Source organism: Monodelphis domestica, chromosome 1, assembly GCF_027887165.1.
Source record: "Monodelphis domestica isolate mMonDom1 chromosome 1, mMonDom1.pri, whole genome shotgun sequence".
Taxonomy (NCBI): domain Eukaryota; kingdom Metazoa; phylum Chordata; class Mammalia; order Didelphimorphia; family Didelphidae; genus Monodelphis; species Monodelphis domestica.
Window position 1 is genome coordinate 737,204,425 of NC_077227.1, and position 18,095 is coordinate 737,222,519.

The 18,095-nt window shown below is 53.5% G+C and overlaps 1 protein-coding gene across 1 annotated transcript in view; it reads right to left on the bottom strand.

The window, feature by feature from the left end:
- Positions 1-18,095, bottom strand: part of EXOC6B (exocyst complex component 6B) — a 468,443-nt gene that overhangs the window by 12,943 nt on the left and 437,405 nt on the right. The window contains exon 20 of the mRNA XM_056814064.1: positions 13,281-13,354. Coding sequence (XP_056670042.1) covers positions 13,281-13,354 — 74 coding nt within the window. The remainder of the gene's footprint in view (positions 1-13,280; positions 13,355-18,095) is intronic.

The window sequence follows — 18,095 nt, forward strand, 5'->3', positions numbered from 1 at the left end:
GAGGGAACTTAGCAATCATCCCGGCTAACTTGTATATCAAAGGAACCCCCACCGTACTTGTAAGAATAAAACAAGAATATCTGGCATGACGTAATGTTTTAAGGCATATAAACTCTTCACACACATGTACACACACACGCACACACAAACGCACGCGCACACACACTCTCTCTCTCACCGATTCCCTACCATCAGAATCCTGTGAGGCAGGTGCTTATTATCTCCATTTTCAAGATGTGTAAATTAAGGCTGGAGGAGAGGGGAATAAAGGGATTTCCCACAGGCAGGGTAGGCACCCAGCTAAGCACATGTCTAAGGCTGGGTCTGAACTAGGCTTTCCTGAGGGGAGGTCTCCTCTAATCACTGTACTGCCTAGCGACCCCTCTATCCACGTGTGACCATTCTCCCTCTGCTGAAAACCTCTGGGGAAGGAGAGGATTGAGAGAGTTCCTTCTACTTTGGGTCCATTCAGATTGTTAGGGAGTTTTTCCCGGCATTGCTTCAGTTTGCCTCTTCGTAAATCCCATCGTTTTTCCTTGTTCTGCCACCTTGGAACAAGTCTACTCTCTCCTTGATGTGACCATCGTTCAAACCCTGAAGATAGCTCTCACATCCCCTGTGCACCTTCTCTTCTCTAGCTTATGCATGCCCGGGCGGTCTGCACAGGGCCTGAACTCCAGGCTTCAGCTATCTTGGCTGCCTGGATGCTCTTCGGCATGTCTTTCTGAGACCGGGAGCCGGAGTCCAGTGAACATTCCAGGTGAGGCCTGAGGAGGGCAGGCCTGAAGGATCGTCACCCCCTTCCTCAGAGGCTTGGCCCCTGTAACACGGTCACACAAGCCCTGCCAGTGGTCTCTGCTTCCTTCCGCTTTCTGGGGATAATCGGGGCTTGCCTGTACTCCGCTGTCCCCTGCTTGAGAGTCTGGGAAGGAAGGAAGCCTACAGGCAGTTCACTGCTCGGAGCTGGAGGGATGCTGTGGCCAAGGGAGAAGGCAAGGCACGCCGGCACACGGGCCACTTCTGCCCGCTCAGACTTTCGCTCTCTGGACACTCCCGATTCTCCCTTGCCAGAGAAAGGTGAGGGTGGGCCAAGGGGACCGTTGTCCGGGACGTCCACCTCAAGTCAGAACAATGACCTGTAAAGGAGGTCAATGACCCTGGGACACCAGAAGCATTCCTGTCCCCGAAACTTGGGAAGTCTCACCTTCGTCTCAGAATTCATACTCAGTATTGGTTCCAAGAGACAAGAGTGATGGGGTGAAGAGACTGGCCCAGGGTCACACTGCTAGGAGGTGCCTGAGGCCACATTTGAACCCAGGATCTCCCATTTCTAGACCTGGCTCTCCATCGAGAGGCACCATCGCTGCCCCAAGACGTATGAACACACAGTGAGGCATGTATACAACACACTAAGCACACACTGCCTTTCACTGCCATGTCTCCCGAGGCCTAAGAAGTGGGGCAGGCCCGGGCAAAGTGAGGTGTTCCAGGCTCTCAGGGTGGCTCTCTTCCTCGGCTGTAAAGAAAAAGACCCCGTACAGAGAGCCTGCTCTGGGGGCTTCCCATCCCGCAGGCACCCCCTAGGGCTCCCTCCCTGATGGAGGTGACCTTCCCCCACCCCCCGCCGTCAGCACTGGAAGGACCAACAGCAGCGGCTCCCTCAAGAGCGGGAGCTCGCCAGGCCCCCCCAGAGGTGGCACCTCCGAGGGGCCGAGGGCTGGGCGAGGAGAAGGCTGGGCTGGATCTCAGTGGCTCTGGAGGAGTTAAACAGGGAACGAGCTCAGCAGAGTTCATGTCTGGCAGATCCTCTGGGCTGCCCTGAACAGGGAAAGGAAGAGGCAGCCATCCATCACAAACACACCCACGCCGACTTCCAGGCTCCACGGCCCAGTTCAAGCATTGAGCTCACTTGAAAGCCTTACATAATTGGATGGGCAAAGCCCTGGAGAGGCGAGCTCCGTGCTCCGAAGAAGGCGCTGTGCCTCGCTGCGACCCCCCTGGCAGGTGTGCGTGTGCGTGTGTGTGTGTGCACACGTGGGGGGGGAGAAGCCAGAAACCCCCTCCCCCACCCGCTGGGCCTGCGGCATCGGTCCGGCCAGGACCAGGCAGGCATGTGCCGTGCTTAGAAGGCTCTTTCATTAGGATGCATTTCCTTCCCTGTAGACTCATTACTGCTCCGGCAGCGTGTCAGAGTGGGACCCAGAGCGGAGAGGTGGGGAGGGGGCCGCTCTGAGACGAATAAACGAGGAAGAAATCGACTAGAAAAGCTCTCTGGGGGGCCTTTCTTGCGGCTGTACCCCTCGATGAGGGCTTTGGGGCACGCAGTCAGTGAGAGCAGGGAACACGGCATTCCTTGAGGCGTCAGGGCGGGTGGAGCCTCCCCAGACCCCGGCCTCCTCCAGGCGGATGGCTATTGGCTCCCCTGTGAAAGCACTTCCCCACCTTCGCACCTCTTATGGATATGGTGGGGCGCCCCGAGGATACAGACAGGGAGCCTCTGGGGCGCACAGTCTGGGGGGGAGCCGACATTCCAAGGACTCTACAAGAACTGGAGGCCCTGGAGGGCCTCCTGAAGAAGGCTGGCTGTGGGCGGAGACCTGAAGGAGGCCAGGAGTGAAGAGGAAAGAAGAAGGAAGGAGAAAGAAGGGGACGCGGAGGGTCTTTGGGACAAATGGTGGGAGCGGGGGCGGGAGGGTGGGCGTGGGAGTAACTGACCAGGGCGGACCCGGGCAGAATGTGCAGGCATTGGAGGGGGCAGCCCGGGGCTTGGGGGAAGGACAGGGGAGGAAGGGGATGAGCTGGGCTGGGAGGCGGGCGCTAGTTGAGAAGAGAGGATGGGGCGGCGGTGGAGAAGGGGGAGCCGGTCCGCCTCTGACCCAAACGGGAGGGACGAAGCGGAGAAGCTTCAAGGAAGCCCGAGGCCCGTGGCTCCGGGTGCCACCATGACCGCGCGTTCTCTCTTCATGGAAAGAGTTCTGAGGCTGTTCTGGGGCTTGTCCCCTCCCCCGTTAACGCCATGTGACTAAAGCCCGAGGCCTGCTGGGAGGCCTCTCTTCTGGGCGCTGAGCAGGATTTAAGAAGGAAGCCGAAGCCCCGAGGCGCGGTCCTGGGGCGGGAGGCTGCTGGACACCCGGTACTTAAAAGGTAGGTCCAAAGAGGTGGGTCACTTGGTGCCCCCGTCCGGGTCCCCATCAAGCCAAAGACGGTTTGTTGAGGAAACTGAGGCCTGATACGGTTAAATGACTTGCCCAGGGTCACAAAGCTAGTGTTTGAGATGGAATCTGATTTCAGATCTTTTTAACCCCAAATCCAGTGCTCTAAGCATCACGCAGTAGAAACTAACAGAAAGTGATGCCAGGGATGAAGCCAAGTGGGGAAATTAAACCCATTTTCAATGAAGTGAATAAAAATCTATTTTTCTTCGCTGGTTAAGAAAAATGAAAAAGAAAACCTTTGTAACACATATGCAGAGCCGAGCAAATTCCTGCACAGATGATGTGCCCAAAATCTGTATATATTTTTCTACACACAGTCTCTGAAATTGTGGCTGCTTATTTCAGTGATCAGTTTTGAATTCCTTCAAAGCTGTCTGTCTTTAGTGTGGTTGCTACCGTATAAATACTTCTCCTGGTTCTGCTCACGTCCTTCTCCATCAGTTCCTAGAGGTCTTCCCAAGTTGCTCTGAAACCATCTTTTTTTTTTCTTTAAACCCTCACCTTCCATCTTGGAGTCAATACTGTGTATTGGCTAGGCAATGGGGGTCAAGTGACTTGCCCAGGGTCACCCAGCTGGGAAGTGTCTGAGGTCAGATTGGAACCCAGGACCTCCCGTCTCTAGGCCTGACTCTCAATCTATTGAGCTAGGCAGCTGCCCCCTGAAACCATCTTTTTTTTGACATTTCTCGTAGCCCAAGAGTAATCCATTCCATTGATATGCCATAATTTGCTCAACTACTGCTCCAACATGGAAATCCCCTTAGCTACCAGTTGTTTGACACCACCAACAAGAGCTGCTGTATGTTTTTCTTGAATATAAGTTTCCTTTGGAAGGACTTTCAAGAGGGAACAGAAGGTCAGTGATATCAGTTAATAAACAAGGAGAAGAACTCATCAAGTTTAAGAGTGAAGAACTTCATGGGAGTGGTAGAGTCCAAAACCAGACTGCAAGGGCAGAAAGAAGAATGAAATCCACAGGTGTAGACAATTTTTCTTATGTCTGTAAAAGGGGGGGGAAAGATCTAAGATAGTCCTTGATGGCAATGCAAGGTGAGGAGAAATTTGAGTACATTTGTGGGTAGCAGAGGAGGAGTCCGGATTAGGATGACAGCTGTACCCACTTTACAAGAACACAGAAATAAAAGTGATTTGCAAATGGTAAAGTATTTTAAAATTGTGATCTCTTTTGACCATGATCATCCCCGTCCTCATCACTCACCATCAACATTTAGAGGTACCAGAAAAGATTCTGGCTTAAAAGAGTTCCGGGGAATTCTCTTCTCAGGCAAATAATCAGCCTCAATCTTGTACATTTTACAAATGGGAATTTTATATATTTGTTTCTTTCATTTGCATATTTATGCTGGCAAGCAAATATCCTCAACAGGGAATAATAATTAGCAAATCTGTGAATTATCTTGTTAATTGTTCATTTACTTAACATATTCTGTCTTAATCCTAGGCCATTAGTGACCATTAATAAACGAAACTACATTTGTACTTTGCAAGTTGGCTTGCATTTCACCAAAGAGAGCCAAGCACAGGCAAGGTTTATTGGATATACCTGTGGGTATGGTATAAAATACACCTTGAACTGGTCCTTAGCCTTTAGAACTGATGTATAAGCAGAAGGAAATAGCCATGCATTTGCTAATTGTTCTTCCTGGATGGATGTCACCCTAAAAGCACCAATAGTTGTTGAAAGATATGGCAAAGAAGTGGTCCCTTTTGTACTATGCATGGGGTCTGTACGTAGTGGCACTGCTTGGGGCTCTGCCATTCTGAGTTGGGAACTGCCTATCTCTCCAAGGGCACTAGGCAGATCTTTCAGCTCCGTTAAGAATACATTCCTTACAAAATCTTAATATTAATTTATCTCATATCTTCATTTCTGAACATGTTCCTCCTCTAATTATCCCTTGTAATGAAGAATAAAAAAGGAAAAATAACGAGAACTATTTGGCAGGTCATCTTCCCAGCGTAGGCAGCTTCCCCACCTTTTGCAGAGAAGAGAAGGGGCATCTCGGGCTGTTTCTTCTTGAGTCATTATCAGATGGTTTGTCCAGAATTTTCATTCTTTCCATCGACTTCACTGTGGACACTGTTCTCTTGGTCCTGCTTACTTCACTCTGCTTCAGCTTAGGTAAGGCTTTCCAGGATTCTCTGCCTGTCCTCATCCTATTTGGCTCACAGCTAGGGAAGCGTCAGAGGCTGAACTGTTCAGGCCAGTCTTTCTGGTGACAGCCCCAGGGCTCTACCCATTGAGCCACCTCGCTAGGACAAAGGGGCTTCAGTCCGTGACATGCCTGGACCACCCCTTTAGTGATTCCCCAATTCCTGGGCATCTCTTTCGATCTCAGTTCTGAGCTAATGAGAGAAATAGAAGACGGGAGCTGAGGAGGTCCAAGGTGGAAAAAGCCATGTGAACAAAGGTAGGAAAGCAGGCTGAGGAGGGTTTAGCTTTTTCCCTCTAGGGAGGCTTGAAAAATGGAGGGGAGGGGGTGCTGCAGAGCTGGCAAGGCCCACTGCTTCTTGGAAAATGTCTTCGGTGGAATGGGCCGAGGGGAGAGGGTCTGTAATGCTAGGCGCTTCTCCTGGTACCTGGTAGTGAGTCCTTGGACATCTTGGAGGCAGGGATTGGCAAGGTGGATTGGAATGAGGAGAAACGGGGGCCTGTTGGCACGTTACCGAGTAATCTGGCCAAGAGGTAATGAAGGTCTGACCTAGAGTGAGGGAATGAGGGGAAACGAGAGGGAGGGCGTCTACGAGGTGGCGGAAAGGCAGACCGGCCTAGAAGAAAGGCTGCTGATGTGGAATGCAGACAAAATGCTGATTTACTCCATGGAGAGCCAAAGATTCCATCTTTACAATTTGCTGACGGCCTGGAGCACCAAGCCTGTGCTGAGAACAGGATGGTGAAAGAAGATGGCAAAGTCGCCCTCAAGATACACAAAATCTCCGAGAAAGGAAAAATCTGTGAGCTAATCAACAGGACAGAAGCCAGCAGGGGACTAGAGGGGAAAGGAAATCCGGGCCACGGCCTAGGAGGAGTCTAAGGGAAGGGAAGCTACCAGGACACATGGGCAAGGCCGTGCCAGAGGCAGTAAAGACCTTCAAGGAAAGGCATGACTTCATGGGCTGAGAAGAGGGCAAAGGGTGTTTCAGGCCTGAGGCACGGCACGGGCAGAGAGCAGACGAGGGCCTCACAGGGGCCTGCGGGGTCACTGACCTGAATTTCAAGAGCTATGAGCTCTCATTTCCTCCTCACAGCACCCCTGGGCGGTGGGAAGAGAGGACGGAGGCACCGAGTGGTTCTGGACTACCGAGGCCTGGGCGGCAGGTGTGTGCAGTGCCAAGGCTATCGGGAGGGGCGATGCCACCCCACCTCAGACGCCCTGCCCCTCGGGTCCAGAGTCCCGACAACGGCCCAGAAACTGCTCCCACGCTGGGCAGAAGCGATCCAGAGCCCAGAGGGAACCTGGACCATCGTCCAAACCCACTTCTCCTGTGCCAACGAGAAGGCCTGTGAGGGGGACCCTCTCTTGCTTGCACGAAGCTCCCTCCCAGGCCGAGGACCAGCTGCTGGCAGGGTCTAAGGCCCTCCAGCCAGTCTTCGCTGACCTGCCCCGACAGGACCTTTCTGGACATCCTTCCGGCTGCCCGCTGAAGGCCACAGGAGATGCGAGGCTTCTCTGGAGGCGAGTCTGAGCTGCTCTGGGTCCTGAAGGATCCCGTGGTGTGAGCTTGGCCCGGGCGGAGGGGAAGGGCCAGCCAAGGCATCTCAGCTCCAGGAGGGGGCCTCGACCAGCGCCAGCGGAGGCAGCCTGAGCCGCGCTGAGGCGGTTTCGGCGGTCACGAAGCTTTCTCTGAATTCGTCTCTGCTCCCCATCGTGCTGGTTCTGCGCCCTGGGTGCCCTGGGGTCACGCTCTGCCTCTCTCCCCAGCTCTCTTCAGGCTCACTGGTCGGGCCGTCGAATGACGAGGAGCACAGACGGAGCCCGGCTCATCCCCGGGCTGTCCCGAGGGCCGCGTGCAGCCCCACAAGCAGCCCCGAGCTCAGGCCTTCCCGAGAAGACGCCACTGTCTGGGCCCGTCCAGGTCCTCTCCCTCCCCTCGGACCGGGGCCCAGGCAGTCTTCTAAAGCCCCAATCAGCCCTGCGCAACAGTCTCGGCTGGCCCCGAGAAGTGCCTTGGTCCGGGGGCTGGAAGCCCTGCGAGACTCCAGGGAAGTCCTTCCTCCTCAGTGTTCCTCCCAGGCATAAGGGGAAGGCGGCAGCCGGCCCTGAGCCGCCAGAGGAGGCAGGGGCGCTGCCGGGCTCTCCGTGGCTGAGCCCGGAGGTGGGCTGCACAGGTGGCTCTCCCACAGCCGCTGCCAGGCCTCTCGCTTCTCAGGCCAAGATGATGCGGGCGGTGCTGAGACTGGAGAAGGGCGGGCGGCCGAGGGAGAGCCCAGAGCCTCCAGGAGCCCACGATGCAGCGTGGCAGGGGCAAGAGCACGCCGAGGAGCGCAAGGAAGCCAGCAGCATCCCCGGGAAGACTTGTAAAAATGGAGATTTGAAGCCCAGACTGCAATCCCCAGAAGTCCTTGCTAGCTCCCAGAATTCCCTCTAATCTCCCTGAGTGCAAAGGAGCTCTGGGCCTACTGGGCTCTTATTATTGAAAGGAGCTCCGGGCCTACTGGGCTCTTCCTACTTCCTCTTCGGGGCACAGGCGGCTCCCTGCCTAGCAGGCAAGATGTGAGTGGTTGTGAATGGGCTCTCTGGGCCCAGACACGGGCTTCCTTATTCTGTATTTTCTTTATTTCTTAATCTTAAATAAACCTCTAAAAATATAATACTTTTAGCAGAGAAACTAATTTCGAGCTGCCACAGTTTGGCGATTTTAATCTTAACGGACGCGAGCCCAGAAGGCCAGGAGGCGGAGCTGAGGAGAGACCTCCAGGCCTGCCGGGGAAAGCACAGAACATGAGGGGATGGAAAGTCCTGGGCTTGGGACAGAGGAAGCCCGTGTCCCCAGGCCGCAGAGGACGTGGCACCGTCATGATGATGACCAGGACGGAGGGGCGCTGTGCGGATCCCCCTTTATAGGAGAGGAAACGGAGGCAGACAGAGTGACTTGCACAGAGTCCCATAATCCATAAGTGTCAGGGGCTGAATTTGAACTCGGGTCTTTCTGACTCCAGGCCCAGCGTTTTTTCCACCGAGCTAATTGTGAGGCAAGAAGGGCTCACGCCAGACAGGGACAGGTCCACGAGAGGTAAAAAGGGAGCCACGGAGGCGAGGGGCCGACATGACCGAGAGGCAGCAGGGAAGAGCAGGCACGGCTTTGCTGGTTCCACTCTGCCACGTTAACGCCAGGGACGACGACGATGACGACGACGACAACGACAACGACAAAGGGTCTTGGAGGCTCCGCCTGTCAGCCTCGCAGAACGACCCCCGAGGCAGGCGCCACACACCCCCTGAGCCCCTTTCACCCATGAGGGAGCTCCCGAGGGCTGTCCCAGGGCTGCGCAGGCTGGCCGGGCCCCGAGGCCGTCCCCTGCCCACCGGGCTGTGCTAGCGGAAGCAGGAATGGCAGCCGTGGGGGAGTGAAGCCGTCCCTCCCCGTCCATTACGTGGAGCAAGAAGGGCCGCTCTGAGGGCCCTGGGAGCTGTTCCTACTGCCGGGCAGAAGCCCGAGGGGCCCCGAGGCTTCGGGAGCTCTCTGGACTGGCAGCCCGCCGGCCCTTCCGGTGGAGCCTCGGAGGCTGTCTCCGGCCTGGCACCTCACCCCTGCACCGGCGTGCCCCGGGGTCCCCCTCAGCGGTCCGGAGGGTCAGCACCACGCCGCCTCGCGACCCTTGGACGCCAGGCCCGCGGGGGACAAGGCGAGCCGTCTGAGAGACCCCCGGACAGGCTTCCTGAGTGAGAAGGCCCGGCGCCCCCTCGGCCTGTCACCCTGTGGGGATGCAGGAAGGCCCAGGCACAGGGAGGCTGCAGGAGGAGGCCGCTGGGGGAGGGGCATTCCAGAAGGAAGCCCGGCCACCAGGCCCATAAATGCGAGTCTGGATGCACACTTTGGCTGGCAAGTCCAGCTTGGTACTGGAAGTGGTTTTTCCACTGAGGCTAAAACGAAATGAAACGATTATGAAATCAAAGGAAAATTTTTCCATACGAGCACACTGGCAGTTAGGCCAGAGAGGGGCGTTCCCAGCCCTGGATTTCCTCTTATCCAGAGTGCCCTTTCCTAGCGCTGGGGGGAGGCCCGGAAGGAGTCCATCCTGGGGGAGGGGCAGGTGCTCCAAGTCCTGTCGCTGCGGGCACATCTCGATCTCAGCTCCCCGCAGGAGCAGCAGTGGAGTGCATCGACAACCCACGATCCCGGTCCCTCTGGGAAGGAAGCCAAGAGGGCTAATGACGATCTCTCGCAGGTACAGAGGCCAGCTGTGTCTTTGCGATGGAAAGGCACGGTGTTTACTTGGGGCCGTCGGTGTACAGATGGGGAATAGCTGGTCCAGAGGGAATGCCGCCCGTCCGAGCTAAAAAAAGCCCTCTGGATCTGGAGAAGCTGCTGCCCCAGAGCCCCATTCAGGAGATCTGATGCAATGCCCTTTCCTCCGGGTTGTGCAACGGCTTCATTCAACTTCCACAGAAAGTTAAGGGCGCAGGAAGTAAACAAGCGCCGGCACGAGGAACAGAAAACAGCCGGCTGTCTCCCCGAAGAGGAAGCCGTGCAGAGGAGGCGAGTGCCGTCTCTCCCCGGAGAAGCGGGCTGCCATTTGTGCACCCGGCTGGATGAAGCAGGAGCCAAAGGCCCAGACCCTTCTACAGGATGCGCAGCAACTGCTTCCCCATCGCTGCCCAACAGATTCCTCTCCCACCTAAGGTGCCTTTCTCCCCTCCTCACACCCTGCAGGGCCCGGGGCCCATCTCCCCCGGGAGACCTCTCATCCTGGGTCTCGGGGAGGCGATGCCATTCGCCAACGGGAGCCCAGCTCTAGATGGCTCTGGAAAGGGAAGAGCTCTAGAACACATACTTGCTGCGATGCCTGAAACAGATGGTCAGAGGAGCCCGGCTCCAGAGCCGGAGGGGACTCAAAGGGAACTGACGTGCAGGGAGCGGAAGCGCGTGCTACAGCTCGGCGATTGGGGCCTCCGGAGCCAGGCAGTGAAGGCTCCAGGCCAGCCCCCGCCGGCGCTCACAGCAGCTAAGCATGGACGGAGCAGGGGAGCGCAGTGGAATCCACACTGCCAAGGTTTAATGAGCAGCCCAAAGGGGCTCACCTTCAAGTCTCCCATGCCCCCACCCGGGACGCGTCTGCGGGGAAAGAGGCCCGTCCTACCCTCCTCGAGATACAGGCCGGATGTGCAGGGAGACGGGAGGGGACAGACCCCTCGGTGACAGCTGCCTCCTTCCTGAGGATGAGCCATCGGTGAGGGAAGTCTGGCGGCCTCATCCGGGGCTGGCACACGCGCCTGACCTGGGTCAGCGCCATCCCTACGGAATACTCGAGAGGGCAGACGCCCGGGCCCCTTGTCAGGTGCACGAAGGAACGAGTGCAAGAGAGGGTTTGGGAATCTTGGCCGAAACGGCCGTCGGAGAGCGAGGCATGCTGGGAAAGGAAACGGACCTGAGAAAGATCCACATGGAGTTCTCGGCCTCTGGAACGGAGACCTGGCCCGAGCGGGGCGTGCTTCCTCGGGAGAGACCGCCCGAGAGCCCCGCGAGAACATCCTGGGTCACAGCCAGGTTCCTCGGCCGTCTCATCGACCAAGGAGAAGATCCCTCCAGCCCCGAGAGGGGACTGCGGAGGAGAGAGCCCGGCTCTCTTTCCGCCAGCCCCCTGGCGCCTCCCTCTTTACAGATTCTTTAGGCTGGAAGTATCTATGAAGAAGTGGATTGAGTGCGCTCTCGGCGAAAGACCGTACTAGGATACCAATTAGGGATACCGAGTCCCCCTTTCCATCTCCCAACTAGCCTTAGGTCCATCATTGAGACATGAACCGCAGTCGGATTTGTCAAGCTCCTTGGTTCATATCTGAGGAGGGCTCTGAACCAAGGGGAACAGAGAGCCCTCTAAGACCCCGGCCGAGCCATCTGAGGGGGCCCTGAGGGAGGCCGTCCTCCACTCTCCATTCTCCTCAGGGAACCTCAATATACCTGGGCACTGACTGTCCACTGCCTCTCCCAGGGGAGGGGGAAGGAGAGGAGTGCTGGCTCATTCAAGCTCCTCCCCCTCCCCATTCAGATCCAGGAGCTCCTGGTGGACAACCTCCCACACCTCCCTTTTACCCACCCAGCCTCCCAGCTGTGAGGACAGGGGAGGCATTTCCCCAGTGACAGAAGAATAGATTCCGAAGGAAAGAGTCAAAAGGACAGCACGCCAGCCTTCCGTAGCCAAAATACTCTACAACGTTGTTTTCTACCCCCACAAAAAGTCACAACAAATGGGGAAAATGGCAAGAGCAGGAATGAGGACAGCAGAGGAGTGGCTGCTGAGAAGAGCCTCCTGGAGGCCAGCCGGCCCGTCGGGTTTCAGGCAAACACAACCTGCTCCCCACGGGGACCCAAAGCAATTCTGAGGGGCCACTTTCCTCCCAGGAGCACCTCTCGTGACGGGCCACTCCTGAGAGCAGACCTCGGGTGCTCTTGAACAACCTCGAGTTGCCGTGGAGGGTTAGGTGATGAGACAAAGGAGAAATCACCGAGATTTGGCTGCAGAAAAGCCGAAGAACAAACGCCCCCTGCCAGTCTGACAACCCTCGTGGGCTAACAACCTGAAAGCTCCAGGTGGGGAGCTCCCTAGTGTGGGAATAGATGGGGCCAGGCTGAGAACAGGCCCCATGGGCGAGAGAAGCCGCAGCCCCTCGTTGGCCCCCCAAACAAATATCAAGTTGACCCACGTCTCTGGGACGCGGCTTGGATTCTCAGCCTTTGGCGCGGCTACAGAGCGGCCGCGATTTTCTGTTGGCCGCCCAATTGCGCTTTCCAGAAGTGTCATCCGATGACAGATGACACCACCCATCCGTGAGGACGCGGAGGTGGCTCAGGCCATCCATTATGGCTCAAAGCCGTTCTGGCATGAATCGAGGCGCCGTGGTGAGGGGATCATCGATACAAGGGGTCCTACAGCTTTAAGAAATACTCTGGGCATCGCAAAGTTTTCAGAATGCAAACTATGTCAGCCTTGAAAACAAGGGGCACTGCATCATCATGGCAGGCAGGAGGAACAAAGCCGCCCCCTTTTTGGAACGGACAAAAAAATGATTGTTTTAATAGGAGAGAAACATCAGTCATTGACTCTTACTTCATTCACACTTCCATCCAACCCCATCCATCTTCAGAGCTAGGAGATGACAGAGCCCGGGGGATTCCTCCCCCCGACTCTGCCCCGGCCGCCCACCCCAAAACCAGCCAGGCCTCTCGACCTGCCCACTTCACTCCAGAACGCGCCGTTCCCCAGCGTCGCCCTTTCCCCTAGATTGGGCTGCCAAGCCTCGGCGATGGCCAACTCTCTGGCCTCCGTCGGACCGCCGTCCCGGGGGCCCTGGTGACACGCACGGCGGCGGGGGCGTCTCCCAATCATCTGCACACCATCCCTTTGTCACCCATGGGTGAGAACTGCCCAACACCAGCGAGGGGACAGGAGGGAACGACCCAGAATGCCAATCCCTTTGCCCTCCCAGCATTATCTGCAAACAAAGGTTCTGAGGCAGGCGGTCTCTGCATCACTGCCTGCACTGTGGGCAACACCTGCTTAGTGTCAGCTTGCAGGGCTGGTGTGCTATCTTTCTGCTGTGTCTGCAGAAGCGAGCTCCGGCACAATGGGCCACATCGCTTGGGGGTCACTTGAGTCCCTCTCCCCTCTGGTCTCTCCTCCCACTCGGCCTCCCCCTCCCCCCTAGCAAAGGAACCCAGATAGCTAAAGAAAAGGGGTGGCCTCCAACACAGGGAAAACGCTCAGGTCTCCAGTGTGAAGCGCCCACACCAATCCCCCCTTCCCCTCCCCTTTTCCTTAAGACCTGATGGTCTTCAGTCACACATCTTAAAAGAAAAACAAAAAACAAAAACACAAAGACTTACTTGTCTCAAGTCGATGAAGGCCAACTGCAGCGTGTCCTCCTGGAACCCAGGCACCGGGCCGGATCTGGCAAACTCTGTGGGAAAGAAAAGAGGATGAAAAGCGCCTTTAACTAACCATGGACAGGGAGATTGGCAGACGGATGACGGGGAAGACAAGAGAGGCTGGGGGAGAGGAGGCCCGAGCTTCTAAGGAGGCATGTCTCTCGCCCTTCAACTTCTTTGTTCGCCCTTCAAAATTCGTGTCATCAAAACACCATTAATTCCAGCGTCCTGACAGCAAGGAAACTGTACTAATTCGACCTGAGAGTTATTCCCATGAGCCGCGCTGGGCTTCAGGGTATTTGTTTTGTGAATGGACAAACAACTTGCAAAGGAGAAGGGAGGGGGAGGAAAAAAAAGAAGTTTTTCCACTCCACACAATAAAATCTTCAGCTGTGAACCTCTTTTCAGTTCCGAAAGCTATTTATATTTTAGGTCCCTCAAGGAATTTTCTAATTTCACGCCTGTCACCTCATTCCCCAAGCATTGATCAAAAAATATTCCCTACCATATCATTAATTATGCCCTCACTGATTATGTGTATTATCTCACGGGTATGTTATTGCCAGCATAGGCGTGCACGTGCACACACATACACACACACACACAAAGAGCAACAACTGTCCCAACTCTGCACTCAGTTTTCCGGCACAGGACCATCTGTAGATGGGAAAAGGCCTTCTGGAATATCATTCATGCAGAAAGCAAGGAGAGCATTGCAAATTTCTAGTTTTCTGTACCCCAACCTCAACTTTCTCTATCAGAGCCCCTCTCTGACAGTCTCTCTTCTCTCCCTTCCTTCCACTCCAAATTCGTTTCAATGCAAAGAGACCGTGTAAAGCCAAGATGCCATTTAGAGGAGCGCCTTGGGTACATGCTCAGTTTATGGCTCTGGCTTCTAAGTCGTTAACAAGAAGATAACTACACACGGGGCTGTGGGGACATATACAAGTCTCAGAGAAGAATGTCAAGTTTTATTGCCCCGAGTCCTGCTACATATGAAATCGAAAGGTCTTGGCACAAACAGAAGCAAAATCAAAAGGCAAGATGGCGACTCTATCTTCAATGCATGCTGGGAAGTAAAGATGGAAGAGGCATTGGGCATCGATTCATTACTTCTCTTGAAAATTTTTTGCCATATTTTAATGTAAGACATGATAGGAGAAAGTTTTATACTCAATTAAATCTTTGGTGTACACCTAAGTTTTAGAATCAGTCTGTAGGGATTAACTTTCATGTATTTTCTTTAAAATTAAATGAACAAGATAAGTGACAGTTAAAAGTGTGTGTGTGTGTGTCAAGTTACACAATTCTATGTGACATTCTTATTCCAGGTCCTGTGCCAAAAGCAAATACCTATCACAGATAAGGTGACTCTCAGGAAGGCAGCCTCTTTAAGGCCACTTACAGATCAGTTCTATGATAGCCTCACATGGTTCAAGCTTGAAAATGGCCCAAGGCCATTGGAAGAGCCCTCCATAGCGAGAGAGCAGCAAGGTATCATTCAGTGGGCTCGTGGCCCATCACTCTCTCCAAAGGGGACCCTTCCCCTCCTCTCGTCACATTGATCCATGCCTCCCACAAATCCTCCCTACGGATCTGTCCAGGGTGTCCAGCGCTTTCCTCCTGGCCTCTAGACATTCCTTGGGTCCCCAGTAGCACAAAGTCTCTCCACACATTAGTCTTTTCTCTTGCGGCAGGATTGGCCCATGTCCCTTTCTGGTCATGCCTGCCTTTGATGCTCTTGCTTCTCATTTACCCTGCAGTGAGACTGCCAATGTTGCTAGGTTTTAATTCCTCCAAAAGCCTATCATCGGATTGGGACTGATTGTAAGGACTGACAATTGGCTTGGTTTTCTAGATTGTCTAAAGCCCTGTGATTCTCAGAGTACTCGACCTCCCTTTTCTGCTATCGTGTCCCAATAACTGTAAAAGCAGAAGGACGGAGGGACATTTTGCACTTGTCTTTGTTTTGCAGACTGCTGTTAGAATTTATCATCTAGTGGCCAACTTATTGGTGTGGACGAGCCCCTCTGCAATGGGCTAGTACAGTTCTTGGAAAGCAATCCTGAGACTTAAATGTGTCTGTGTGAATGCCTGCAGAATTCCCTCAAAGCTTGATGAAGACACCTTTAGTGAGGATGAATTCCATAAACTCAGCAGTGACTCTCTGTGTGACATGGGTTGAATTCCTTAACCTCTCTGGTCTTATTTCCTCATCAATATAATGAGGAAGTTGGGCTAGATGACTTTAAAGGTTCCTTCTAGCTCAAGATCTCTCATCTCTGACACTATCTCTAGGCTCTCAGGAGTCTTCCAGTTCTCCTTTGTTATTCAAAGTACCCCTGAACAGCAATCATGTGAGATGTGACTTTAAGGTATAATCCCCAAACTTCAGAGTTGGGGAGATCTCAATAATGATCCAGCCTAACATACCTGAGTTAGACTCATCTCTACAGCACTCTTTACACTCAAGAATTGGCCATCTAGTCTTGTTAAGAACTCTAATGATCAGTATAGTTAGGTGGCTGTCACTGCATAGAGAGCCAGGCCTAGAGACAGGAGGATCTGGATTCAAATCTGGCCTCATAAACTTCCTAGCTAGGTGATCCTGGGCAAGTCACTTAAGCCCAATCGCCTAGCCCTCAACACTTCTGCCTTGGACTAATTCCAAGACAGATCAGATGAGTTAAAAAAATAAAAGAACTTTAATGATGGCTTACTAATTTCTGAGGTACCCCATTCTACTTTGGGATACTTATAATTGCTAAGAATTTCTCTCCTAACATTAAGCAGCAATCTGTTTCTCTACAACTTCTACCCATTACTCCTAGTTATACTATTCAGGGCCTTGGCAGAATGAGTCAAATCCCTCTTTAACATGACAGCTTTTAGCATTTTTCAGACTAAGCACTGCCAATTACTTCAAGGGAGAGACACTTGGCTTCTGGTCTCTTTCCTCTGGGTACATTCCATCCTGTCATTATTCCTAAAACGGGGCGCCCAGATACGGTAAATATGGTCTGACCAGGGGAAAGAATGTGAAACTCTAAATCTCCACCTAGAGGCGGTCCTCCTTGGATGCAATCTCAGATCCTACTAGCTTTCCTGGCTGCTATGCCACATAGATAACTCACTCTGAGCTTAGAGTTTAACTAAAACTATCAAGTCTTTTTCATATGCAATGATGCCTGGTCACACCTGCCTTGTGATTGAGCCAGAGTTCATAATTCACTCTCTCTCTCCCTCTCTCTATCTCTGTCTCTCTCTGTCTGTCTCTTTCTCTTCCCCCCTTCTTATCTTCCCTCTCATCTCCCCCCTCTCTCTCTCCCCCTCTCTCTCTTTCTCTCTCTCTTCCCCCCTTCTTATCTTCTCTCTCATCTCCCCCTCTCCCTCCTTCTCTCTGTCTCTCTGTCCCCCTCTCTGTCTCTCTCTGTCTCTCTCTGTCTCTCTCTTTCTCTTCCTCTTTCTCTCTCTTTCTCCCTTTATCTTCTCTCTCATCTCCCCCTCTCCCTCCCTCTCTCTCTCTGTCTCCCTCTCTCTACTTCTCTCTCTGTCTCTGTCTCTGTCTCTGTCTCTCTCTCTCTCTCTCTCTCTCTCACACACACACACACACACACACACACACACACACACACACACACACACACACACACACACAGGCTCAGCACTTTATAGCCAGATTACCCATAGTCTTGATTGTATAATCTTGTTCCCATGGATCAGTCTACCCAACAGGATGCCCCAGCTAGCTATGACTTCATTCCTCGTCAGCCACACTCCTGATTCTCCATTTCCTCCCCTCTCCAGATCCAGTTTCCTTTACTGCCAATTCTTCTGAGATGAGCAGCCTGGTTGATGTTACTTTTATATCCTGGACAGTACCTTACCACCATCCCCAAACTTCATTCAAGTCCAGGCTAAAATTCTGTCTTCGCTGAGCTTCCTTAGGTCTAGATTTTTCCTCTGTTGATTATTTCAAAATTTCCTGTATAGGGATTGTCCGAAATGCAGTTATTCGCACACCATCTCCTCAATTAGTCTGGGAGCTCCTTGAGGGCAGGGGTTGTCTTTTTCCTCTCTTTGTATCGCCAGCCCTTAGCACAGTGGCCAGCATATAACTGGCACTTAATAAATGATTACTGGCATACATATCGGTTGGTGTCCTCTGCACTCCAAAGGGGACCAACATGACATCATGAGTGATGTCATCTGACTCGAGCATGAACTGGATTTAAGTGAGGCAGAGTTGCAGTGGTCAGCCTCACTCTCTCTACAAGATGCATCATAGTCCAGTAATAAGACAAAGGTCAGTGCCTGCTTCAGCCGCCTTCATGGCTGATGGATTATCAGTGGTTCTTCTCCCATTCCACCAAGGGAAGTCCTCACCTGTCTGGGGAAGGCATCTTCTTAACTCCCTGATGGGCAGTTACCCTCAACTTGGCGTAGCCCATCTACTAGGATAGTTACTGGAGTGTGGCCACGGCACAAGCAACACTTCTTGGAACCACAAGGGATAGCTGGGTGGCCAGTAGACACCAAAGAAGGATGAAGAGACCTGAATAAGATTTGGCAAGCCCTCACCCCAGAGGTGATGGTCTTCTTGAAAACCCTGCACAACCCAGCTAGGCAATGCAGTCATGCCTAGAGTCAAGAAGACTTGAGTTTAATTAAACCAGGTCTTAGACACATCCTACCTGTGTGACCCAGGGCAAGTCACTTAACCTTATGTGCCTCAGTCTCCTCATCTGTAAAATGAGCTGGAAAAGGAAATGG